This window comes from Brachypodium distachyon, chromosome 1 (assembly GCF_000005505.3).
Source record: "Brachypodium distachyon strain Bd21 chromosome 1, Brachypodium_distachyon_v3.0, whole genome shotgun sequence".
NCBI lineage: Eukaryota > Viridiplantae > Streptophyta > Magnoliopsida > Poales > Poaceae > Brachypodium > Brachypodium distachyon.
Window position 1 is genome coordinate 30488497 of NC_016131.3, and position 27137 is coordinate 30515633.

Sequence of the window (27137 nt, forward strand, 5' to 3'; positions counted from 1 at the left end):
TCAATATAAACTGGGCCGGTGCAATCTAGCCCGGCCCGAAAAAGAGGGCGCTTCATTTGTTCGAGACCTAGATTGTGGTAGCAGGTTCTAGAAAAAAAAAAGGTTTCTGTAGCAAAATAAATAGTGCCGCACTGCAACAGGGACGCGTGAATAGAGGGCGATGTCTTCCTCCGGTCGCTTCCACCAACCCCCTTCCTGCCGACGGCCGGCGGCTCTAGCCCAGTCTCTACGCGCGTCCACCACCACGGTGACATGCCGGTGGCGGCAGCAGTACCATCATCCCCTAGCTGCTGCTCCGCTCCGCCTCCGCGCTGTGCCTGTGCGTGCCACGGACGCCGCACGCCAACCGTTCGACCATTTGTCCGGCGCCGTTAAAAGCGAGGAGGGCACGCATCCGCGCCTCAAGATCGCCATCGTCGGGTTCGGCAACTACGGCCAGTTTCTGGCGCGGACGATGGTGCAGCAGGGGCACACCGTGCTGGCCCACTCCCGCTCCGACCACTCCGCCGCCGCGGCCACCATCGGCGCGTCCTTCTACGCCGACGCGCACGACCTCTGCGAGTGCCAGCCCGACGTGGTCCTCCTATCCACCTCGATCCTCTCCGCGGAGGCCGTCCTCCGCTCGCTCCCCGTCCACCGCTTCCGCCGCAGCACCCTCTTCGCCGACGTCCTCTCCGTCAAGGAGTTCCCCAAGAACCTCCTCCTCGCCTACCTCCCGGGGGACTTCGACGTGATCTGCACCCACCCCATGTTCGGCCCGGAGTCGGCCCGCGACGGCTGGGCCGGGCTCCCCTTCGTCTTCGACGAGGTCCGCGTCGGCGACGGCCCGGCCCGCCGCGCCCGCGCCGACGCCTTCCTCGACGTCTTCGCGCGCGAGGGCTGCCGCATGGTGGAGATGTCCTGCGCGGAGCACGACGCGCACGCCGCCGAGACGCAGTTCCTGACGCACACCGTCGGCCGGATGCTCGCCACGCTGGACCTCAAGTCCACGCCGATCAACACCAAGGGATACGAGACGCTGCTCCGCCTCGTCGACAACACCTGCAGCGACAGCTTCGACCTCTACAACGGCCTCTTCATGTACAACAACAACGCCACGGAGCTGCTCCACCGCCTGGAATCCGCCATGGACTCCGTCAAGAGGAGGCTCTTCGACGGCCTCCACGAGGTGCTCAGGAGGCAGCTCTTCGAAGGCTCGCCGCCGTTGAACAGGGATTCCTCTTTCCCAGCCGAGTCATCGTTGGATGACGGACGGTGATCTCGACCCCTGACGGCGATGAGTCGGCAGAATAATTGATCGTGCTTTATACCCTGACATGGATTGCTGCCGTACCTGGTCCTTTTTTCCTCCTCTGTCACTGACATGACAAGGTGATGAATCGTGTCGTGGCGACCAACAAGCGGTACGAATCCGGTGTATTGCGCATTGGTTGGACATTTTTGACTTGTATATCATCGCGTCGGTGTTGCTGCAGTTTAAAACTTCTGCATGTTTTCACAGTTCCGTTTCGAATAACCATGATTGTGGGTGTCATTTTCGATTTTGTCGATCGAAGTTTGTTGTTCCAGTTAGGAATAACCACGCACAACGCCCCGATGTATCCTACTGTATCAACGAACTTGGATGAAATAAATCCATGACACACACAATCTTAGTTTTTTTTTTTTTTGAAACAATGGGCGCGCCCCGTCGATTTCAACAATACAGAGTATCAACAATACAGAGACTTAAATGTAAAAGAAAAAAAAGACAGAACAAACCCCACAATCTTAGTTATTCCTTGTATGTCTTGTTTTTCTCTCCTCGCATCGACATTCAACCTTATTAGAAAATTGATCTTCCCAACTGTGCTTTTCTCTAACTCTATTGCCTCACCGCCACAATCGCCCCTCCCCTTTCTTCCTCTCCCTCCTATCGGTTGCTCATGAGCACCATGTATCCATATGGACTATAGTCAGACTTTTGTCTAACAATACGCAAAAGGAATATGCAACTTGATCGATCAAGATCGTTTATATTTGGATAGCTGAGAAATATTAGATCCATCTTAAGTGGAAAGTTCTCAGGATTTCTATGTGTGGTTGATCAACAAGGGTACACCCTTCCCAAGTGTGGGTCAGAATCATGCTGACAGTGGAGAATCGGTGAACTATTCGGTATTGATTCTACGAGTAAGTGTCATTTGCGACCGCTAAATTAAGAATGAAAACCAGCAATGATAAGGAGCATTTAGACTTTACCTCTTTTTAGACACTAGTAATTTTGTAGTAATTTGCACACACGAAATGGCTAGGATGGGCTTTTCCGAATAATGAGAGTAATTGCACATTAATGAGATTAACTGATAATTAATTTGGCTTCAAATAATTGATAATTTATTGGAGGCTTTCCAAATTACTCATGTTTTTGTCATGGATCCTGTAGCCCCTCTATAAAATAGAGACAATCATGGGAGTAAACTTCCTTCTTTGTGTTAACTATATTCAACATCAGCAACTATTACTTTAGATACTCAGGTATAGCGTCGCGTCGTTTCGCTTTCGCGGGGTAGACCTGGTGGAATCCAACAGCTAGCATCTGCCCGATTGGTCCATAACCTCTGCCTTCTTGTTCAATCAAGCGATAGCCTCGTGCTATTGCCATCCAAGGCTGTGCATTTTCAAATCTTGTATTCTTTGATTGGCCTTGTAGACGATTTAATAGGATAATATTTTAATGGCACTTCTCAAGCTAGTCTACCCAATGGTGCCCGTAACAACTAATGCACGCTTCGGCGAGTTCACGTGTCAAATTGCCCCTTCCTCGGGCATCGACACATGGCTTAATCCCGATCACATCCTGAGGCAATACTAGAGCGAATAATTTATAGAGTACCCCACGAGCAGCGAATGCATGTCTTGACTAATGTACACTCACAAAATTTGGTGGGAGGGGAAGAGTTTTCCAAATAACGACAGTAATTACGAATTGATGGGATTAGTTGACAATTATTTTGGCTTCCAAATAATTGATAATTGATTGGAAGCTTTCCAAATTAGTCTTGTTGATGTACAATACAACTTCATTGGTGTAACATGGATTTTTTTCAAGGAAATATTTTTTATTTATACGCCACAACGTGTCTCTTGGTACTCCCTCTGTCATTTTTTTTTCGGGCGTGAAACTTGCTAGCTCAGGTACCAAGGCAGTGTGCTGCTCTTGTGTTGATTGAGGCAGCTACGTGCTAGCTGGGCGTAGATAGGTTGCTCTGGATCGGCATGACAAATAAGTCTGGTAGTACAAGAATATATGCGCCTACCAAAGACGAACAGAGGGAGTAATAGATATAGAGGTCATACAAGAATTTTTTTTTTCTCTTTGTACTAAAAATGTACTCCCTTCCTTCCATAATTCTTGTTGAAATCTTGCATGTATCTAGACACTTTTTAGAAATAGATACATTCATTTTTAAACAAATTTGAGACAAGAATTATGAAACGGAGTGAGTATATGAATGTTTTAAAAGAACATAAAATTGTACATGGTGTCAACTTAGGTGAGTGCAATTTTATTAGAATAGTTACCAAGACACACTCTCAGATGTTTACACTGATACGTTTGTCCCGATGAAACCTAGGGACGGATCCAAGGGGGCGAGCCCGGGGGCTCCCCCTTAAGAAATTTCATTTTAGTTAATACTTACTGATCAGCTCATTAAAAATCACTTTAAAATAGGTGAAAACTCTAATTTCGCCTCCCTAATCCCAACTCGTTTCCCTCGTGTCAAATTTTTGGCTCCGTCCGTGATGAAACCTACATCTAAAAACGGAGATCGTTTTGTTAAAAAAATCCTCAAATTATCCTATACCCACAGGCGAAGGAAGGACACATCCACGTTCAAACTAGATAGGCGGCAGACCAGCTGGCCGGCGTTCGCTCTCTCTTGGATTTGGGATCAGCATCGACGAGACGACGAAGGAAGACGAAGCAGAGGAGTCGGCACGGGAAGTGGCAGGGTAGGCGGTGTGTTATCTCCGAGTTGGGCCGCTCGAGCTGGGCATGCGTCCATTTTATTCTTTCTCCGCTACCGAGCACAATATAGCACATTCATGCGCCAGGGCCCACGATTCGGTTTGCATGAATTGGGCCCTTGTGAAATTCGGCCCATCCAGTTGCGTTCCGGTGGCTCACGCGTTGTCCACACTCCAACCGCACCAATATCTCCAGGGTAAGGGAGGAGCGGCGATCCGTCGGTGGCGAGGAGGACGACCATGGCCGACGGGCAGGACCTGGGTGACGCGGCTGCCGTGGAACCTGACCCTCTCCCTAATCCTGAGGAAGGGCGTACAGATCTGGAAGAGGGAGGCGAGGGCGAAGCCGCCGCCGGCGGCGGCGGCGAGGAAGAAGAGGACGTCGACGTCGACGGCCTCGCTAGTTTCCTCGAATTTGAGATCCTCTCCGGATCCGGCGCGGAGGATCCTCCCGATGTAAGTTGCGCTCGACAGATCACACCCTTGATTTCATTTCCGTGTGCCGGTGCTAGTCTGGTCGTGATTGGGGATCGACTGCTGCAGCAGGATGAGGAAGAGAAGGAGGAGCCGGTGAAAGACGATGTTAGGAAGGGCAAGAGGAAGCAAGATTCGCAGTCGGACGGTGATGGCAGCGGCAGCGAGGAGGAACATCAGAAGAGGGCGAGGAGGGAGAAGGGAAAAGGGAAGGCTTTGACTCCCGTGCAGCCTCGGATCGACACGGGGACGTTCAGCAATGTTCCCCCAGAGCTGTTCCTGCAGATCTTCAAGTTCCTCTCGTCCGAGGACCTCATCTCCTGTGCCCTGGTGTGCCGCTTCATGAACGCCGCCGCATCTGACGAGACTCTTTGGCGCCGCTTGTAAGCTAGCTAAGTCTGCCCTTATAATCCAATTTTTGCTTTCAGGGCAATTCGACTTGACTAATATCTTTGACCCCTTTCCAATTTTGTAAGGTATTGTATGAGGTGGGGCCTGTCCTCTAATGCTATCTCTCATGCTAAACTCCGGGAGTGTGCTTGGAAGAATCTCTATATTCAGGTAGTCCCATCTCTTTCTCAGTACTGTTTCTAATTCAACCTCATTGAGGGTGTGGAGATCAATGATTGAATCACATGAGCTAGCTTCAATGTTCAGAAGCCATAGAATATTTAGTTTAATTGGGAGTTTTCTATAAATTTGAACTACCAATTTACTCCCTCCGTCCCAGAATTCTTGTCGTTGTTTTAGTTCAGAATTATGGGATGGAGCGAGTACAAAACAAGCACATGTAGGCAAGCAGTTGAATGCACAAACTAATGATTGTTTTGTCTTGCCACACTCACGAACTAAATATTTCATTTTCACGTTGCAACAAATGCTTGCTAATGATATTATTGTTGTTCTTAATCCCAGCAAGACAGAGAAGATATGGTTGAATTCGTGAGATATACCCCTACAGAATTCAAAGAGTACTATATCCAGATGCAGGCTGCAAAAAGAAGCCAAGCCCCCCTTCCCTCAGAAGTAAGCACTATTTTTTAGGGTTTTTCTCTCCGTTTATGAGTAAATTCACAAACTTCATGTTTTAGCGTGCAAATTCTGAATGAAGTACAAATTTGAGGGACAGCTTCAGTATGCTACATGTTTTGGGCTGTTTGTTTTTATCACAGAACTACAACCTTTAGGGTGGGCTGAACTTCCCAACAGTCCCCTGATATCGCAGGCTCACAAGCGGGCCTCCCAAAATGGTCTTAAATATGCAGTTCCATGATAGTTTGTATATTGAATTCTATTGTTACAAAATTTACTCTTCACTGAACTGTCCTGTAGTTGCCTCACGTTCCAAGGAATTGTCTTATGTTTACTAACTTGAGTGTTTCTTTTTTCAATTTTGAAGGTCAACGATGACAAGGTTATTCTTGATAAGACAATAGCTGATCAGGTGTCTAGTTGGAAAAGCAGCAGAGGCCTTACCGAGGATGCAGTCAAGGGGCATTCTTGTTCTGGAAGTACTTGCTTATATACCCAGATTGGTGATGCTTACATTTGTGAGAAGACTGGTCGTGTGCATGGTATATTTATATTTCATCTTACACTGTCGGTCACATATGATTCCGATATCTGAGATGGTTCGTTTCTGCTGTTTTCAGTCTGTGATGATGCCTGTCGTGAATTTGTTTTGGACCAATCTAGTGGGTTACTTGTCTGTACGATATCTGGGCACTGCTTCGAGAGATTTTTATGTCCTGATGACGAATGGGACACTTGTGATACTGTAAGTCCCAATGCATGGCATATCTATTTTACCCGTAAATGTTACAGTAGTCAATTAGTCATCTTATTCGAAGAGTGTACGTGATACGGGTTCAGAATGATCTTACTAGAGGGAATAATTCTCCATAGCCATCACTTGACGATTCGTACAGTTCATTAATTCTATTTTAACTTATTTGTCTGATTTTGTACTTATTCATAAGCTTTGCTTTTCAAATTTTTAGGATCAGCAGCAAGGTGGTGTGACTGATGAAGCAGAGCCATTCCTGGGATCTGGACGCTTTGGTACCAATTCTTGTTATATTTACTGAGATTTTTTTTCATCATGTATGCTATATTTGATTATAAGAGCATAGTATGGAGTTGATATGTGCAACTATGAACAAAGTAGTTTTGGTCATTTCTCTTAGATTTAAGTGAGATCATATCAAGATGTGAAATGTATGTATTGGACTAGTTAAAGATTTAAATGTTTGCTTGTGCTGCTATGGAGTGTTAGATAATATTGCTAGGTATTATCTGGTTATCTAAGAAGTGCCTACACAAAAATGGATTCAGTTCCAGATCCTATACTAGTATGTAACCTACTACTCTATTAAGTTAAGATTCCTGTATTGTCAATGCAAATGCACTGTTTGTACTTAGTTTAGCATAGTGTCTTCCAGTGATTGGACATGGTACCAACATACCAGGATGTAGTAGAAGAAACTTACAACAGTATTCCTTTGGTTCATTACAATCCATTGAGTTAGTGATTCATGTTTTGTTCCTATGAACAGCTCGTGCTTATCTGTTGGGCTACAACTGCGCTGATGAGAAGGAACTTGAATATGCCTTGCGGTTCTGCTGATACGCTCATGGGGATTTGATCCTAAACTCTTGCCGGCTAGGTCTGGCAAGATGGAATAAGTGGCAACAAGCTGTGTTCTTTGTTTTGCTTAATTTCAACATTCCATGCATGGAGTACAAAATCAGCAGAAATACTACACTTCAGAGTGACATTCTGATCTGTTTTGATCAGTTGAGGGAGCTGATATGTTGTTGTATAGTTTCGTGAATTATGAAGATGTAGCAATAAGTCATTGTAATCCTCAGCGTGCCTATTTGTTTTGTTAAATTATTTCTAAACTACTAGCTGGTGGTAGCCAACACTAGCAGTAGCGGTGCAAGTGCATTTAGCGGTCGAGATGCAATTGGTAATCTCAAAGCATGATAGTTTGGCTGCGCAGCTGCAAATGCTGAATTCTGCTCAGCCCACTGCAAATAAATTGACAACATATTCAACATTCACAGCACAAAATATCACACATCAGTTGTGGGGCTGTACTTCGCTTCAACATGCACATACACCCTACACATACACAAACATATGTTACGAAATAAGCTTCAAAGTTATTACTAACATTTCATCAACTGAAAAGTAAATGAGAAAACCCCATGGAAAAGCCATAGTGCATCATCTGTGTGTGAGTGTGGAGCTCTCCATTTGGGGCTATCAATTTTGTGTTCATGAAAATTGATGATAACCTTGTGAATTCACTTTACTCCATCTCTTTCCACACTCTGATCCAAAAGCATCTCCAAGCCAGTTGCTACGAAAATAAGATACCTTAAGAATGCATTGCTATCGAGATAAATAATCAAAGCCGTTCAATTTTACACAAAATGTACCTCTAATAATAAATTTTTGTTCTTGTGGACAAGTGCAAATGATCATGTTTATATTGCACTGTAGATTCCACGACTCACGGAGAAAGGGGTTGTCACTTGCACTTCAAATATAAAACAAATTTGATATCTAGAAGTGTGTGCCGGAAGTTAAATCCAAAAATAGGCTTTATAGCTTATCATACCAGAGTTTAATCTTGTGCTTTAGCTCTCCTCCCACGGTGCAGCAAACTCGGGAATACATCATCGACGATGGTAACATACACGTATTGCTTATTATACAAACATATTGCTTATTTAAATGTAGTTTCATTGCTTATTTAAATTTATACTCATTGCTTCATGGTAACATACACATATTGCTTATTTAAATGTAGTTTCATTATACAAAAAAGGCATAGAAAAAACATATGTCAAGTGTTACCACCTAGCCAAACAATAATGTTATCTAGTTATGGTGCAACCCAAACAAACATGGCCTTAGATTGCAGCTTGTACATTCTTCTCTGGGTATCATGATAAGTATCTAATGTACACATCGATTTTTGTTCCTAATAATAGCATAATGTCGAAAATAGCGAACGTGTGCCCTTGTTATGCATGACATAGTACTCATATGTGACAAATGAACTATGTGATAAATTGTTTATAGAGATGAAAGACGCCCTTCTAGGACCTTAAGGCAGCAAAGGCAATTAATGGTAACTTTTTTGAGAATCCACTGTCTGTATTTGTATTTGTTTGTAGATATTTTGTGCGGAGAATTGTTGAAAAGTCATTTTGTTTCATATGGTTGATAACTTGAAAGTTTAAAGTTTACCCATGGATAAAAATCAAGTTAGAATCAAGTGCATAATTTATCAAAGGCTCAAAGGACTTATTATAGTTTGAGCACATCGATTCAAACACTTCCAATAGGAGAAGATATAAATGTTGTTCAGTTCTCACATGTGGTTCCGTTACATATTGAAGATGGCACCCAACCGGTCGCCAAAAGTAGTTTCTTTTTGTCGGAACTTGGGTATTTACATGGTTGTTAGTAAAGCTCACACACACTCCGGATACCAGGATATGTTTCTAATAGATTATAGATGTAACACCTGCTAAAAAAAGATTATAGATGTAACGGCTTTTGTCCAACCCTGTCTTAATTAAAACCGTACCGAATCTATTTTTTGTGGTGACTTGGGTATTTACATCTGTAATAATTGCGCGGTGTCAAAGCTAGTTTACGTGTGCCCTAGTCATGCATCAAATACTCCTCATAATATAACAATCCAAACCACGCACTAAGTTATTTACAGCGATGAGTGGCGCCCTCCAAAAACTGCTAGAGCAGCAAATGCTATATGGTCATTTTTCAGTCCTACGAATTTAGCAACCGTGCCTGCATTTTCTTTTTGTTTCCATGAGTTCACTATTTGCATTTGTGTTTGTTTCCATAACTTAGCAAAATTACCATCGATGACTTTTTGTCAGCTGAACAGTATTAACTTACTGAATACCAACTACTACATCGTCTCCCGGCAAATTCGGTTAACTATTCAGATTAGTGTAGTTTTCCGCACCTATATCTGCAGCAAGCCCTGAAATCTGCACGTCGTTGATCATGCCCAAAATGGCAAATTCGGTAGTTTGCTGTCATCTCTTTAGTCTTTTTCAGAAGCAAAACGATCAACGGCATGCGGGCGAGTTAAGTACCAACATAAAAAAGATGTGTCAGGCTTACAGAAACCAACGACAACAAACCGGGTATTGGCCAATCAACAAATCCTTCCATTCCCCACTCGAATTAATGATCAGAGTTGTACAGATATTATTACTAGAGAATTCAGAATCGACCAGAAGCCACGGCAAAGTAAGTTCTACTCAGATCTCTCCTTCTATAGTAGTAGATCCCGGAAGCACTCCCAACACGCCAGCCAAAATAAAAATAAGAACATATGGCTTGCCCAAGTATAGGCACTTAGGCAGGCAGACTCTGGTCTATCTAGCAGCAGAAAGACAATAATAAACGTCGACGGAGACACCGGTCGTCGCGACGGCTGCCCAGGGCCGATCGGTGCATAATGCTTGCAGGACGGGGCAGCCGGGGTTGCCCCCTCTGCCGAGCTCCTCTCGCCGCCGCCATGGCTCGCAGCGGTCGTCAGCGTCAACAAGGCAAGGGTGGCGACGAGGGCCAGGCGGCCCAAGGAAGCCATGGCCGTGAGATCCAGGAGACTGGGAGCAAAGGAGGAGCAAAAGATGTGGCTGCTGCGACGAAGCCACTGAGAAGAGCAGGAGCAGGAAGCTAGCTATATATGAACAGCAACGAAAGGGTGATGATTAATCAGTTACTGATGCTCCGGGGACGGAGGAGGAGTCGCGGCGGCCACACGGCACCGTCCATGGTAAAAACGTCAGCGGCATGGAGAAACGCTTCTAGGTACAGGTACACATACCTTCTTTTTTTCAAGGTACACTGCTACTTGACGGCTGCTCAGGTTGAGTAGTGGTCCCATTATGGATCTTTTTATTCTTCTAATTAAAATTTCCTTCCAGGGTAGTTTAGTCTCTCAATAGATCGATCACTGGTCCCATACATACTCATTCACCATTGCAAACTTGTGATTCGTAAGCTACCTTCAACCAGCGACGACATCACGGTCTGCATCACCCGAAAAAAAGAACACGGTCTGCATCAAGCCAAATGATGAGCTAAGCTCCATGAGGCATGAGCGGGCATGCACATGATCGAGGTGGCTCGACATGCATGCGCGGATGCATGAGCACTCAGTCCGAGGAGGCATTGTCGCAGCGCTGCCCTTTGCATCCACCCCCCAGGTGAGTCCAGTGGAAACCCCAGGTTCAGGGTTGGAAGCATTGTTTTGAAACTGACGTGGGCTGGAGGGACTGATGGAAGGAGGCTTGCGGTTGCATTGCGATTTGTGCGGCAACAACAATGGTGGCGAGTGAAGTAGGGTCACAGTGTGTCATTCAACGTCGACCGTTTGTGATCTTTTTGGGCTTGTCTTTGTGAGCTCTTTTACGGTACCCTAAGATAAATATGAGCAACCATTTGCGCCGATCCGACGGATGATGTCGAATGGTACTCCAAGTTAAGTATGATGGAGTAACACTAACAAAAACTGAGGAGTACCATGATTATAAGGGCAAAATGGTAGTCATCTGAAGATCTTAAAAAAAAGATCGAAACAACAACCGGTGAAATCACGACAAAGAGTACAGTTCAGATCTACGTGATTAAAGCTGAGATCACGCGGATGATACGTCTCAATTTCATTGCCGGAGATCCATCTACTAGTAATTCAATCAAACAACAAAAAGATGGGAGTGCAGCAGTTGCAGGATGGAGAGGAACGTGCGGTCATCGTGATCAGCGATCTGTAGGCTGGCTGTTCGTGTGAGACGAATGGCAGAGGCGGGGGACGTTGTGCCCCGTCGAGGATGTTGTGCGGCGGGGTGCCCGTGGAGATCGTGGAGGAGGCGGTATTCAGTCGATCGAGACGGGCGGGCACGGCGACAACATGCGCTTGATTGGATTTTTCAGTTAAAATCAACATTGCCTTCGTTTAAGAAAAGGAAAAGAGACTAAACTGCCCTTTTGATCGGAAGGTCAGGTTTAACTGGTACTCCTTTCTCTCGATGAGGAGTACCGGGGTACCGTAAAATATCTCTGTCTTTGTAGCGATCTTCTGGAAGTGATGGTGTCTGAGCTCTAGTGAAGTTGGGTTGCTGATGAACTATGACATTGGGCGGCAAAGGTGCCTCGCAGAAGGTGATTCAATGTTCGACGATCTCCGTCGTAAGGCTTGCCGTTCTCCCGTTGGAGCTTGTCCTGGGAATTGGAATCGCCTTGTCCTCGACGTGTTGGCTGGTTGTTTGGCGTAGGCCGATGTGGGCTTCGTACTGGCTCGTTGGTGGTTGTGAGGTTGTCTGCGTTGAAGTCGGAGTCGCCAGCTCGAGGGGTGATGTGTGATGGCGATGACATTTTGTACCAGTTTTCGCCAAGATTTCCGTGAATTAACTAGACAATTCTCTTTTTCATTGAGTCCTTGAGGTCTCCGGTTTCAAAAAAGAAAAAAAATACACGTGGATGGAGACCTTATGAAAAAGTCTTCGATGGTAAGATCTTATGAAAATTGACCAGACAAAAAGTTTTCGATGGTAAGCTAGTCTATTTTCATAAGACCTTAGCATCGAAAACTTTTTGTCTGGTCAACAGTAGTATTAACTTACCGAATACTACCAAATTGCTTACTTTCAGAAAAAGAATACCAAATAATTACCATATCAGTTTTCTGGTAAATTCAGTTGACTATTCAGATCGGTTTAGTTTTCCGCACCTATATCTGCAAGATTTCAAGCCCTCAAATCTGCACTTCCTTGATGATGCCCAAAATTACAGTCGAGAAGCAAAAAAGATCAAAGGCATTCAGCTGATCAGTACCAACATTGAAAAGATGCGCCGTCAAATTAAGCTTATAGAAACCCACAACAAATTCCGTAAAACAATAACACAACAAAAACAAGGGATCTTGGCCAATCAAATGCTTCCATTAATTCTTTACTGGCATGATCAGAGTTGTATAACAGAACTTACAGAGAATTCTCTGTTTTTAGTTGAAGCACTCCTAGCATCGCATCCAAAAATAAAATAAAAACGCATGGCTTGCCTAGGCAAACCCAACTCTTTTTATATCTTCTAGCAGAAAAACAAGAAACGACGGAGACACGGTCGTCCTCCTGACCGCGTTGTCATGGCCGCAAACATCGGCGCCGGCGGCGGAGCGTGGCTCGCCGAGGTGCAGACGTCGTCATGATTACAGGACGGGGCAGACGGCGGGACGGGCCCCTGCCATCTCAGGGTCTCGCGTAAGACGGCTCCGGGGGAGCTCCTCTCGCCGGCGCCATGGCTCGCAGTGGCAGCAGTCGTCAGCGTCAGGAAGGCAAGGGTGGCTACGAGGCCCAGGCGGCCCAAGGAAGCCATGGCCATGAGAATATGAGATCGGGGAGACTGAGAGCAAATTAAGTAGCGCAAAATATATATGTGGCTGCTAGCTGCGACGGTGCCTCTGAGAACGGCAAGAAGCTAGTTATATAGAGTACATTAATCCGTTCCCTGTTGCTCCGGGGACGGAGGACTCTCGGCGGCACACCGGCATCGTCCATGGTAAAAAAGCCAGCGGCAAGCAGAAACGCTTCAGGTACACTCTGAACTGCCGTGCTCAGGTTTTCCGGGTTCAGTACTAGTACTACTAGCAGATCGAAGAAAAAAAAATCGAAGGAGAAATGGTCTTGGGCATTACATTTGCGGTTTTTCCCCGTAGAAACTGGACTGGCTCCTCAGAGCTACGAATTCCCCAACACCGTTTGGTCCGATACGCAGTAGGAACTAGGAAGCCATGAATCGAGGCAAAACGTTCTTGCGCACTTGCGCGGGCGGGCGATCAACTGTCAGGTTGCTTTTACTGAACTGGAGAGGTGTTATTGAGCTAAAAGGTTCAGGGGAACATACATGATAGTACAAATGTACAATCAATCTCTGGCCGAGACAGAAGCACACGACCAGCAGCGGCCAAGCAAATCACGGCTTTAGCTTCATTGTTTTTAGGGTGACGTAATCGTTGGTTGGTTTAGCTAGCTCGTTGTGACATTAATTTGGATCCTTCCATTCATGTGAGAAAACCACATCCTTCCTGCTGTGCCTGTGACTCTGAGTTTTTTTTTTTTTGAGAGCTGTTGTTGTTGTTGTTGTTGAGAGGAGTGACTCTGTGAGCTTGTCTGCCTTGCTACGTAGTACTACCAATGGGCCTGTGGCTGTGTCCTAGGGCCCAGGGCCGCAGTACGAAAGATCAGATATGAATATGGGCTCTGTTTCTTTGACAGCCAAAATACGAATATGGGCCGAGTCTCAGAGTGAGGTGGAGACGATGGGCACCAGCACCAGGTGTTGGAACTTGGAAAGACGATGATGGAGACGGCAGTGGAGAACCTGCACGATCGACGATGCATCCCAACCAACGACCGACCGATGGTGTCACGAAACACAAATACGAATTATCAAACAAATTGTGCGCCAGCTTTTCAAGAACTAATAGATATGGACTTAATCATACAATAACTATTGATGGATAGATCATAGATGATGAGGTATGCGCACATCGGTCGTGCCACGGACATCTGAACTCCCAAAGATGACAAGTAGCTGTATCGCGTTAATTAGACAGCGATAACAAATTATTAGTTGTTATCGTGTTCCTCAACTACGTACCTTCTTAAACTTTCATTAGATAATCCTTCGGTCGTGCGTAGATTGGAATTTCAAGATTTAGCACATAGCTTTTTTTAAGTAACTAAAGAGTCCATGTATAAAATAGAAACATTGTAATGGTTGTATTCTTAATCTATTTCAGGACAGATACACTAAGGGCTTCTTTACATTGAGGAAAAACATAGGATTAGGATGTCATGATATTTTAAATACTGCAGGAACCAAAAACATAGGAATTGTTTAAAAAGAGTGTGTGGATGCTACGTAGAAAAATTATAGAAATTTTGAGATTAGATGTTGTAAGAGAGGAGAGAGACAGATACAACATGCATTGGAACTTCAAAAGAAAGGTTCAATGAGATTAGACCTCATGTTTGAATTCCTCTAAAATTTAGGAAAAAAAAGTTCCTATCCTGTGATTTTTTTGTGCAAATCTTATTAGCCAAATGACACCTATAGAAATGATTCCTTAATATTGATATCGTCTATTTTTCCTCTAAATTTCCTACGATCCAAAGAGGACCTGAAATGGAAATGGAAATGGAAATGGAAATGGAAATGGAGTAGTTCAGAACAGAGAGATGCCGTGGAGCACAGGCTAGCTTTGTCGGGACACTGATATCTGCAGACTGCATGCAAGGTAGCGATTTGATTCTTTATTTCACATGCTCGCAGTGACCTGACCACCAGAAAATAAAGCAGAGGCGCATGCTAAGAGTAATTAATAAGTCTATCATTCTGTGCTTAGTCACATACTCACATGCATGGCTTAATTAGGAAGCTGCTTTTGGGAGGCACTAGCCGCTGCTGGTCAGGTTTTGGAAACAATGAGGTATCTTCTGCTGTAAAGGAGACGCATTATGGCCTCAGAACCAAGTGATAACAATCTCTAGCGTATGTACGACGTGCAGATGCTCAGCTGTTTTAGTTCGACGGTTTGTCCTCGAGCTCATGCCTCAAGTCATCGCATATATACCAACAAACTGAAACTATAAATACACCCTGCGGTTTTTTAAAAGTTGTCATTGTGGGTGGCTGAATGACCAGTTATTTTTGTCATAATATACTTATTTATAGAATTTTTAAAAATATCATATAAATACTTTCTTAGACAAATATAAAAAACTAAAGTATATGTACAGGTAGTCAAATTTTAGATTGTTTAACTGCGTAAACCCCATCCGAGAGGGTGAGTTGAAGGAGAGATGGGCAGGTGGCGGTCGGTTTTCGTTTCTTCTACCAGTGTCCCACTGGTTCCTAAAACATGCACCGAGAGGCAAGTAAATCTGAAAAAATATTTGAAATAAAATTAGATACTCCTTCGGGTCTTAAATTCGATGACAAAAATTTAAAACCAGAAAGAGTACCTTATAAAAGTTTTTCGTTGGTTTATAGAAAAACATCAAAATGCAAAATACGAAGCTAGCTAGAGACAGCAACACCTCTAATCAGCTACTCCTTCCATTCCATATTAATTAGCGCCGATTTAATACGAGTTGTACTAATTACTAGATGCATGACTGATGCATGACTGGAAGTTGTTTTCTCGGAGGATAAGACCGGAAGATATGATGGTCGCTCTTCAAATCCTAGGAGCATTGAAGTGGACATGCTCGATCGAAAGAAGTGCGTGTAATTGGACCGCACATACCCTGATCATCATAAATTACATGGGAGTTGTCAACACTAAAGCAGTCATGCACTGATGATGTGGAGACACATAGGAGGACTAGCATGCATCACCATTCAGTAATTCCCAAGAGAAAACTATACAATCCCCCACGCGAAGGTAAAACACTTCTTTTCTACAAAAGCAAAGTACTGAAGATGTTTTTTATGAGCAGCTTAGGACATCTAACACTAGCCGCAGCTCTCCCAATAAAAGGCAGCATTGTTGCCGAACACACAGTTCATGGAGATCCCAGGCGATCTGCAAAAAAATATAAAAACAAACAAGATGTGTTAGAAATAACCTATCACAACTCCCACATGCCTTAATCCGGAAATATCTTTCTCAGTCACTACCAGCTGCTGGTCAATTTATAGTAACGACTAGGTTTCCTTTTCCGAAAGTGAGATGCGTTAGCAATGCAGTACTACCTAGTACTGCCATTTGTTTACGAACTGGGACCAGCAAGTGATTTGTGCACTTACTTCATATTCTAATAAGATCATAGTACCATGCACTACTGCCTCATGGATGCTTTGGACCTTAACCAAAGGATCCAATCAGACGAATAATGCAGCCAATGATCTTTAGAAATGTACGGTACAACAAAATTGCAAAAACAGCCAGGTTCTTTAGAGGTGTACAGTACAACCAAGTTTATAAAACAGCAAAACTGTTATATGGTTCAGCCAGGTCCTTTAAAAGTGCAACTCGGTCATTTATGTACAGATCATATCAGTCACTTAGAAATATACATGTTGGCTGGTTGTTTTACACAAGTTTATGCAGACCTTTTTTGTCACCCAGGTATGCTAGGATGTCAAAATGTCAAGCCTTTATACCTTATAGTACTCGTGCCTCACCAAAAGTTTTGATAGAGATGCATTAGCATGCAGTACTACCTAGTACACTATGATTTGATTGTGAACTGGGACCAGCGATTGATCTGTGCACATTTAGTTGGCTTAAATATTTTAAGATCACAGTACCAATACCACTGCATGCTTTAGCCCTGAACCAAAGGATCCAAAAAGAAACGGCGTGTATAACATAGTAGAACTGTAGAATACAACCAAATTGTCTCTGACGCACACATAATTTGCGATTCCGTGGAACCCCAAAAAATATATGTTCTGGTATTAAAGAGACTAAATGCAACCAATTTGACTGCTGTAAAAAAAATTCAACTTCTTTGTGACATGAATTTTACGTCGGCACAGGCTAGTTTCAGATAAAAAGTGGCTCAGTCCTACGTGCAACAAAATATTGACGAGAGACAGTTCCAATGACACTAAAGTATATTCTAGCTGGCTGTTTTTTTAGCAACGAGCTGGCTGTTTCACTCGAGTATATGCAACAAGAATGCAGACATAAGAATGAAACATATGCTAGAGAATAAATGGTCAAATAGGCAGAGCTCCAAGGGAAGTAAAAAAAAACATTTCACAATCTTGTATCATTTTATGTTTATTATCTCTCCCACCAGATGTTATAACAGATGATACTGCAGTCTTGCCAGTCTACAACTTTCTTGATAATAATTTCTCTTATTTATGACCAATTTATACAAACTTAATGTATACATGGAAGGCAGTCCACAAAGGTTACAGAGAGATGAATCCAGTACTGATAAAAGCTGCTTCATCTGCATGAAAAACTAACGTGTCATTCACAGCAGACCACTCTCAAGTTTACATCATCATAGCAGGACAACTTTGACAAGCTCACATATACCTCCTCAAGTTTACAACATAGGAAGAGTAAAAAAAATGACATGCAAACTGCTACAGATCAATAGACCCTCCTCGGAGATGATAGTAAGCAAAAGTTTTTCACGAAAGCGTGAAAAAAATGCAGGCACAACTTTCACTGGTACAAGAAAATTAAGTGAAACTAAATCTTCCCCAGCGTCGAGCACATGCCTTATGCCTTTCGTGACGAACACAGAAGCTTGAGAAAACACCATAAGCGTATCGTATGATACCCATGCTGCAAATTCCATGTAGGGATGGAACATGGCGGCATCTGGCCATCTCAGTTCGGAGGGCTATTATGGCCAATGCTAGGGCTATGGCCTGGAGTGGTCGAATCAGCTAGCACAGCAGATGCCTCCAGAGTGCTCCTTCCAGTGCAGGGAGGATGCATGTCGACGGTAGGCGCTCGCACTTCTAGCCTCCTTGCATGCACAGGCACAGGGAGCTGGCAGAAGGTAGTGCTCAGCAGCAACACGAAAATGGTAACAGCTTTCAACGGAACGGCCATGGATCTGGCAAGCAATAGACTGGTAGGCTGGTAGCTAGTATGGAAGCTGGAAGAGGAGGATAAGAATTAAGAGCTCAATATACAAGCTACTCAGTCACTACTAAGATGGCTCACCTCTTGAGCCAGTTCCCTTCTTTATATATGCAGATTGTGTCACTAGTTTAGTCTTTAAAAGGTACTTTTGAAGGAGTTGAGTGGCGGGAGGACCAGGGAGGTGATAGCAACAGACCCCAGCCCATAGTTTACGATGTTTCCATAACTCTTCTCTCTCCATAAGTTCTATGCCAAAGGGAACACCTTTTCCCAATCCAGTTTTATTCTAAGAAACATCTAAGCTTCTCCTACCTGGATAGACACTGTATGCAGCGAGGGAAATTAAAGAAACAATGCCATGTGAATATGCCTCAAGTCTGGCCTGAACTCTGACAGTCCGACAGGTATCAAAGTAAAAAAATTTAGACCTATCTTCTTACCAGCGAGGTTATTTCTTACTCTTTTTTTGCCAGTGCATCAATCAAACAAACAACTACCTTTTTTTCTATCAGGTGTTACCAAGGACTGAAGATGCGGTTCTGAATCATGTAGGCACTACCAACATCAGTCATTCTAACGAAATATCTCTTGAGTAACATATGCTTAAGGCACAAGTTGATCCAGATTTACTAATCTAACATATTTGGGGAGTCATGGAATCCTCATTAAGCATGTAACTTGCAAACTTGAACTACCAAGTGCATCACTTGGCATGTTCCAGTCAAAGTTAAAGCAAAAAAACAGCAAGTTGGAGCTTCTATTAGAGTTCATCAGGCCTTATGTAGAAGGAACAGCAGCAAGTTGGAGCTTCTAATTATGTTGCTTATTGCTGCATACAGAAAAGAGTAGCAAATGCCCAAAGTTATTATATTTGTATAGGGTATTGCACCACCAGAAATTGTTCCTGTTCCGTGGATCCCCATTTTCTAAATTTTAAGGAACTTCAATTTGGATTTGGAAAAGGCGCATTGAAGTCTTTTTCTGATTTGGAACCTTGCCTCATATTGGTTGTCTTGGGACTCATCAAATAACTTATTTGAGGTTCTCTCATCCTTTATGATACAATACAACTAATATCATTTTATTCCTCTCCTTTAACACGAAAAGGTGTCATAAACTTGACCTAAAAGCATGGGAATTTTCATCATTTTTGTCGCAACTCTTTTTACAGCTGTTAGCAAGAGTAGGAAACACCTCCGATCATGAAAAGAAAATAATGTTCCCTTCAGAGAAAAGGATAATACCAACTCACGCTAGAAAAAGGGAAAACACTAACTCATGCTAGCAGCAGTCAGCAAGCCTGCATCCAAGTGAAAATGATTGGATAATGTTCTGAATACTTAAGGTGAGAAACAAACTTCACTAGATGCCACTAAGAATCGTGAACGTAGGGCCTCTTTGAACCGCAGTATTCCAAAATACAGCTATAGGAAAAATTCAGGTGCAATGTGACCTCTTGAATCCTACAGTAGCAGAAACCATAGGAAATGCTAGCAAAGTGTGTTTGATTACACCATAGAAAAAACATGATAATTCATGAGGCATATGAATTTTTCCGAAGGTTATAATCGATGGAAGTTTCCTGGAATCGAGTGTGGAGTGGCCCAGGCCTCTTTGATTCAAAGGATTTTCATAGGAAATTTTGAGGATTAGAATCCCCAGGATTTTTTCATATGTTGGTTGTTTGATTTGTAAGATTGAATGCTATGGGAATTTTTCATAAGGAATACTACATTTCACATAGTATTTTCCATCCACTGAAACCTTTTGGAAAGATTCCTTTGTTATTCATTTGGTGCAATCAAACAAAATTTGGTACAAATTCAATCCAATATGATTCAAGTGGACATGATAATGCAATCCTGTATTTTTCCTATTCCTCTGTTTTTGAATTTCTGCAAATCACAGAGGAAATTCCGAAGGTTTCTAACCCTACGAAGCAACAAACCTCTATAAGAAAAATTCGTATGGATTCAAATCCTACAAAATTCATTTGAATTAAAGAGGCCCTTAAGGTTGGAACATACCTCAGAGGCGCACAATCTGCTTTGCAGCTAATAAATATGCCTGGGCACTTGGTCTCACAAAAGTTGTAGAACTGGTAAATCAGCTATACTGCCTCCCTTTCAGATTGTGAGGCCTATCTCCTAATTCACATTAACCAAGGAATGCTAGTTAGGTACTAGAGTAATCATTAATAAAGCATATATGCACACATGTACTCCTTCATTGGTGTTTGCTTGTTACGAAGACAAATGAGCTTACATACTAAAATTTGAGGTTTTTGAAACAGGCCGTACAAACTGAAAAGGAAGGAGTATTAGTTTTTTCATCAAACTGCAACCAGAGTTTTTTTTTTGTTCTTGTCAGAACTACAGTTAGCACATGAAGTAATCTAGGCTTCAATGGTATCAAGTAGTAGTTTCTTTTGTCAGAACAGCCTGAAATCAGGATATCCCCATCTGTCACTTAGCACATCATGATGATTATATGCAATTAGCTTCTGCAGGTTCACTTAGTACACAGTCCCTGCAGAATAACGTAATAAAACAGCACAAGCTATGCAGCCTCCATGCATCAAATATTTACCACAGTACTAGTTTGATAAGCCTCAACAGGGAACTGTAAAGTTGTGGTCAAATAACAGACCACAAAGAGAGAAGATGAAGCGTTCCCATATCACCAATTTTAGGAAGACCAGAACAGAAAGATATGTGTTTCCATGCTAATGATTTGCAAATCCAAGCAATACTGATGAAAAGGTTTCAAAAGCAGACGACTAATTCAAATATTTCACAGCTACAGAATCCTGACAAGATTACTAATCAGTTCCCAGCACACCCTATCTGTAATTGATCATGTGCACCATCTAGAACTATCAGTAATTGCGTTACAATATGTCAATATCAGATGATGTATATCACGATACAACTATTAAGTGCCTAATTGTCAATCCATACAACCAGTGCATGAGATATACATAACCTGAAGTATCGGGAAGGCCACAAAACAGAGAACAGACCTATCCCTTACGTACAATATTAGTTTTTCAGGTATGGCTCCCTCCTTTGGTGCTACCGAGCTTAGATAGTAGGTAGAGGCAACCTGAAGAGAGGAAAATCGATGCAGCGAAGCAAAAGAGGTCAGTACACGATGTGATGGTCACCCTCTTGCTTTTCTCGGAGATGCCAATCAGTAGAACCATGACGATGACATGACCCAGCTTCGTCTTGAGGTCACTCACCGACTGGATTTCCAGCCACTTGGGTCGTTCCTACAGACGGAATTGAATGTATCAACACACTAAAATCGATCAAATTGGCTATATGATGGTTGAGAAAAAGCATGGCAACTAACCGGAAGCCTGAACAAGCCAAAGAGGTTGGAGCCGTAGGAGTATTGTTTCGCAATGTCCATGTTACTGATGAACAGTTCGTACAGGCCCGTCCCAAAGACAAACATGACAGTTCCGATGAGATACATATCTGGGTTGATACAAGTAATGCACAATGGTTAGGTATTACCTTCTGCATGTCTATTGATGGCATATCTAATCCCCCTAGCCATGCATGTAGTGACGATGCAAAATTTGTGCAATAACTGGCTGCCGTGTGAAAATCGTACTAGTGGTGAATTGAAGATACTAATGGTGAATTGTGCATGATTAGTTGAAGTACAGACTACAGAGCAAACATGAGGGGAATCAGTTTGGTTACCAATGGCTTCAACCAGCATGAAGACGACCTTGGCATCGCCGCGCATGCAGTACTCGACGAACGCGTCCATCACAAAAATGCAGCCCTGCGTGATGACGCGCCACGGGTTAAAATCAGATCCGGGGACGAAAAGGTATGCTGGATGGGACTGACGAATCAAGCACCTTGAGGAAGCAGAGGACGGATCCCGCGAGAGATCCAGCGATGGCAAGGAAGGTCATGAAGCGGCAGGCGTAGATGGCCTTCTCGATCCGCGCCTCTAGGTCCGAGCCGTACCCCTTGCCGCCAGGCAACAGGAGCGGTCGGCGGAACGGCTCGCCGTGGCGGAGCTCCGTGTCCCTCGTGTGCACGGCGCTCGCCGCGGCCGCGTGGGGGCTGGACGCCCCTAGCCTCACGCGCTGCCCCTGCCTCGGCCTCGGCCTCCATGCCCAGCCGCGGTAACCCGCGCCCGCCGAAACCTCCGCCGCCGCGGCCGACGTCACTCCAGGCCTCATCATGGTTGCCCCTTCGCTTCAACGGCGCAGGGTGGGGTGGTTAAGTAGGACGAAGGGGGTCTCACAACTGGGGCGCCACGTTCAGTGCACCGTGCGGGCGCAGACACCGACGGCTCGCTCCGTCGCTCGTCGTGTTGCGGGCCGACGAGTCCACCACGTTGGCGGAGGAGAGGGGAGGGCCCCCCCCTTGCCCGAGCCGCGCCGTGCATCTTTCCGGCCGGCCGTGACAGCGACGGAGATACTTCTGTGCTCGAGCCGATGATCTGGCGGCCTCGTGTCATCGTCTTCTTCCCCGGCGAGCCTCGGCCACTCCTTTTCGCGGACCCTCGTCGGCGCCACACGAGTACCCCGACTCGCGTCGTGTCGTTACTCGCTAGTCGCCGCTGCCTCTGACTGGCCTGTTGATTGGGCCAATTTGAAGTGGCTCGTTCATCCCAGCAAATGCTATTGGCCCACGTGATTTAAGTACAAATCCGGCCCAGCACAACGCGAAGAGAAGACGCGGTGCTACAATGGAAATAACGTCTTCACGAATCGTCGTCAGATCCCACCGATGTTCTAGTCTTTTTTTTTTTGACCACCGATGTTCTAGTCAGGACGCCGACGGATGATACCTGCCATACGCGAGCCGGCCCAGCTGCGCGCCTGTGGGCCACCCACGTACGGCATCTTGGGCTTGGAGATGAAGTAGACGGCCAGCACAATTAGCCCACAAGATCACAACGGCCCAAACCCACCGGGAGCTTCCTCTTTGTCCTCCCCGGATCCTCGGCACCGGCGTTCTCTTCCCACGGTCGCCGTGCTGATCCGAAGCCGGCCTCCCGTGACTTGTGGCTGTGGCCTGTGGTACCTCTGCACTCGATTCTCCATCCTCACCTCTTGGGCCCTCTATGCTTGCCAGGGAGAAGAGACCGCTGGCGAGGGATAGGTCATCAACTAGCTGAGTTCGAGTAGCTTGTTGAGCCCAACCTTTTTCTTACATGGCTATTAGGACATCTGCCTATATTTGTGGATTCTAAGCAGTTCTCATGCCAATTCACACATGGCACACATACGTTATAGAATGAATGCATGGATAAATATTGATTTGCTGTTATTCTGCTGATGTCCAACTAAGAAATACATTTTTAATGTGTCACTGACATAGGAGTTGACTGCTGAGATTTCTGAATTGGAGAAGCAAAGGGATGAACTCGAGGCTCAGTTGAAGAAGGTACTTTTTCCTTAGTAAGACCTTCCTGTATTATTATTTTCATGTTGACTTCTTCTTGTCCTATATTGGACATGGACTGAACACCCCCACGCCATGGAATATTTATCTTTTTCATTAAAATCCTGCTGGCCCGTATCGGTCTCATTATTTATATCTATATAGTGTAGACTGGGGGAGGCACATTTCTGTCAAGTGCCAGTTGTCTCCCTGCTGGAGTCCTGTTATTATTTTTATAAAAAATAGTTTAGTTCTGATTTTGAGGTCCATTACTACATTTCTCCAACAGGTTAACATTTCACTGAATTCTGCTGTTGGGCGGCTCAAGGTAACGAGGGAAGAGAGGGATCAATTTGATGAAGCAAACAATCAGATGATCTTTAGTTTAAAAGCAAAGGTGCGGCTACTTCTCTGATTGACCGACTTTTAGTTTTCTTCCAGTAATATCTCATGAGATTGATGGTCGCTGTTTGTGTGAAAGTACTGATGAGCTTGATATTTTGTTTTCTTCGCTGGCTCTTGTAATGTGGAGGCTGGTGTAGTAAAAACTTGGATCAATTTCCTCGAGGATACATGGCAGCTTCAGTCGTCATATGATGAACAGAAAGAAAAGAAAACCAGGTACGTAGTGATTTATGGTCATACTAGCCTATGATTGCCACCATTTTATCCTATTATCTCCTCTAACCAATTCAGCCCTTTTTTGGTCTATGACCATAGTGATGAGCTAGAGAGATGCACAGGCAATTTTATAAAGCTGACGAAATTTCACCTTTCTACATTCAAGGTACTGGGTTATAAAAGCCCATTGCATTTGTAACAAACGCACTATACTATTTGAATATATCTTCACTGTTTTGTATCTATCTTCTGTCTTTGACAGGAAGTTCTAAACCCGTCAATTGAGCGGATCCACACATACGTGGATAATTTGGCAGTCTTGAATTCAAGGTTGTTCGATTGTTTTTTTCTAAAGTCTTCCATATACTTATGGAATTCTTTTCCACCAAAACAATAGGTCCTAATGACTTTGCCATTATTTGGTTTGAACCAAATATTGTAGGGATGAGTCAACAGAACTTGAAGATGAAGAGATATCAGAAAAGACAAGCCCACAGAAATCCCTCGAGGAGGAATATTTGGAAACTGAAAAGAAGGTTCCTACCGAGTTCCCACTGTTGAATTTTGATTGCCTGGTTTTAAGATCGAGCTGCTAATTGATTGTTGTTAAGCTAATCAACCTCTTTAAATAAACATCCCTATGTGTGTATGTTTGTTTGGCCAAAGTTGAAGTTAGTTGTACAGTAGAAATCACATCATGAACAGATATTATCTTCAGCCTGTTCAGTTTTGCTTAGAAAGTAAGTACTTTAGGTGGCTGATGATGTTGCGATGTTTCCAGATTGTAATTGCCTTCAGCATAACTGATCACATAAAGAAGCTGTTTTATTCTGAGCAAGGAGCTAGTTCGAGGTACTGCCTAACTTTGCAAACGTATTTTCTTTGGTGTGCTTGTGAAGTTGTAATCCCTGCAACTGGACATGCCTCATTTTCTTTAATTTTCTTTTCTTTTCAGGAGAGATGATCCAGAGGTCAGGAACTTATTTTCAGAGATAGAGAAACTGAGAGAGGCATTCGAGTCTATAGAAAGGCCGACACTAGATATTGAAGTCCGTAGAGCAAAGGTTCCGACAAAGGAGCGATCTGAATCGAGCTCTTCGCCTGTTCAGGCACCCTCTACGCCTAAAGCTACGCCTGTGGATTCCCCCAAATCTCCTGTGAAGTCCGAGCAGACTCCGGATCCTGATTTGGACCTTGCAGACTTGGAGTTGGGGCCCTTGTCGTCCAAGTGCTCGCCGGCCGGCCACGACCCTGAGCGCCTCCGCCGCGTTGCCGGCGTCGTCGTCCGGATCGGCTGCTCGATCAAGGGGCGCTAGTCCAAGACCCGCCGGAGGCACTGGCGGGAGAGGCGCTCCGCCATCTGGACGTTCTCCCGGACCCGGCCCTTCCACGTCGTCGGCTGCTCGGCCGCCATCTCCTTCTCTCTCTCTCTCTCTCTGTCGCGGGCGGTGGTTGTTTGGTGGCGTCTCGGCTCCTCAAATAGGCGGCAGGGCTGCTGCCTGCCAGTGCCAGCCTGGCGGAGTGGGCCCCGCTGCTGCAACAGATCGATTCACCCCGCCCCCGCGGTGGAAGTGAGGAAAGATCGAGTTACCCGCGGTAAAAGATTTGAAACCGCAGGCGGCGTCAGATGCGGAGGACGTTGTCAGGGGAGACGGTGAATTTCCGTGGCTCCTCCCGCAAGCTAGACACGCTGTCACCTCTCCACCACGCGCGAGAGCAGCGCCAGCTCAGCTGACAGCTGGCGGAAAAGAAAAAAAAATATTCTCCCAATCCGTGGGGATTTTGCAATTTTGCTTCGGTTAGTCGTTTGGAAGATGATGAAATAAAGCAGAAGTGCAGCCCCAGGAGCTCCTCCGCCTTCATGTCGGACGCGGCGAAGGTGAGATCATCAGCCACGCCACGGAGCGCCTCCGCCGCTTTGCCGGCCTTGGTACAAGGTTTTTGAAACCGCAGGTGGACCGTAACTGTCAAGGGAGGGAGACGGTGAATTCCCGTGGCTCTTGTTGATCTCCAGCTCACAGCGGGGCATAATATCAATCGGAGCACGCAACTCTGATCCGTGCGTGCATGATTTTGTTTCGGTAAAGAAGATTGATTAAACCAGACGTGGATGGGTACGTGCTGCTAGACAAATGAGATCAAACACATAGCTACACTAACTAATATTACTCCGTGTATGCGCTACTGAAATTATTAACTGGTTCTATACGGCTGGTTCTTGCAATCGTGCATCGTCCTTACCGAACAAGGGTTCGCGATTGATTGGCACCAGTGTTTCTTGGTTTCGGCCATTTTCGTGTGATGTTGGAAAGTTGTAATCTCCATTTCGGCCATTTTTTCTTAGGCGTTTTAGACCGATTTTCCGATATCGTTACAGGTGCAAAAAAAAAATCAACGTTTTAACCGTTTCGTGGGTTAATGCTCAAGTTTTTTGAATTCTTTGCCGCTTTTTGATACAGTGACCCCCCTTCACATTTTTTTGGGTGTTTTTGGCCCTCACTGGTTTCGCCGATTTCGTGGGCACGTTTTGAGGGCCGATTTTCTGATATCATGAACAGTAACATTTTTTAGGTTACTGTCTACTGTTGCAGTTTTGCCAACAATTCTATAAAATCCCATGGATATGTTAACCTGTCCTTGATCAGTAAAGCTACGATGAAAAGAAAAACAACAGCACATTAATCCATTTTGATTTTTTTTTAAAGAATAGCTAACCTCGCATGCCACGAGGTAATCCATTTTGAAATTAGAACACCACACGTCAAACAAAGAAAACGCATCGTCCCACCAGTACTAGACCATGTTGTAATGTGATCATCCTAATTTCAACAATAGATCAGGCCAACCTGATTCTGGAATTAATCAATTACAAATCCAAGATTCCAACTGAAACGATAAAGCACGCAGCAGCAGCTAATTACACTCAGAT

General features: G+C 44.4%; 4 protein-coding genes across 12 annotated transcripts; 3 read left to right on the forward strand and 1 right to left on the reverse strand.

The window, feature by feature from the left end:
* The first annotated feature begins 131 nt into the window (after window positions 1-131).
* On the forward strand, window positions 132-1650 carry LOC100833753 (arogenate dehydrogenase 2, chloroplastic). Its single transcript, XM_003560494.4, has one exon. It carries the CDS (start codon window positions 161-163, stop codon window positions 1256-1258), a length of 1098 nt encoding a protein of 365 aa, XP_003560542.1. The 5' UTR covers window positions 132-160; the 3' UTR covers window positions 1259-1650.
* A 2515-nt stretch (window positions 1651-4165) lies between these two features.
* Window positions 4166-7447, forward strand: LOC100829575 (F-box protein SKIP31). 2 transcript variants are annotated; one of them, XM_003563494.4, is made up of 8 exons: window positions 4166-4467; window positions 4558-4868; window positions 4962-5046; window positions 5401-5511; window positions 5885-6059; window positions 6138-6262; window positions 6486-6546; window positions 7041-7447. In XM_003563494.4, the coding sequence occupies exons 1-8, from the start codon at window positions 4252-4254 to the stop codon at window positions 7109-7111; spliced, it is 1155 nt and encodes a 384-aa protein (XP_003563542.1). In that variant the 5' UTR covers window positions 4166-4251; the 3' UTR covers window positions 7112-7447. The 2 variants fall into 2 exon arrangements, with proteins under 2 accessions (XP_003563542.1, XP_010227458.1); XM_010229156.3 differs by having other exon boundaries at window positions 4167-4467; window positions 4555-4868.
* An 8459-nt stretch (window positions 7448-15906) lies between these two features.
* Window positions 15907-22559, reverse strand: LOC100829885. 8 transcript variants are annotated; one of them, XR_002961964.1, is made up of 6 exons: window positions 22048-22559; window positions 21884-21968; window positions 21525-21652; window positions 21205-21441; window positions 20195-20314; window positions 15907-16133 (listed from the first exon to the last, which is right to left on the reverse strand). XR_002961964.1 is itself a non-coding variant. In XM_003563495.4 (4 exons), the coding sequence occupies exons 1-4, from the start codon at window positions 22378-22380 to the stop codon at window positions 21217-21219; spliced, it is 771 nt and encodes a 256-aa protein (XP_003563543.1). In that variant the 5' UTR covers window positions 22381-22549; the 3' UTR covers window positions 20920-21216. The 8 variants fall into 8 exon arrangements, 1 of the variants encoding a protein (XP_003563543.1); XR_729473.3 differs by having other exon boundaries at window positions 21190-21441; window positions 22048-22554; XR_001405496.2 differs by lacking the exon at window positions 15907-16133 and adding an exon at window positions 17303-17517.
* A 532-nt stretch (window positions 22560-23091) lies between these two features.
* On the forward strand, window positions 23092-26432 carry LOC100834063. Its single transcript, XM_024457089.1, has 9 exons — window positions 23092-23223; window positions 23525-23590; window positions 23877-23984; window positions 24120-24208; window positions 24308-24374; window positions 24471-24538; window positions 24651-24744; window positions 24990-25060; window positions 25164-26432. Exons 3-9 carry the CDS (start codon window positions 23961-23963, stop codon window positions 25522-25524), a joined length of 774 nt encoding a protein of 257 aa, XP_024312857.1. The 5' UTR covers window positions 23092-23223; window positions 23525-23590; window positions 23877-23960; the 3' UTR covers window positions 25525-26432.
* Window positions 26433-27137: the final 705 nt, after the last annotated feature.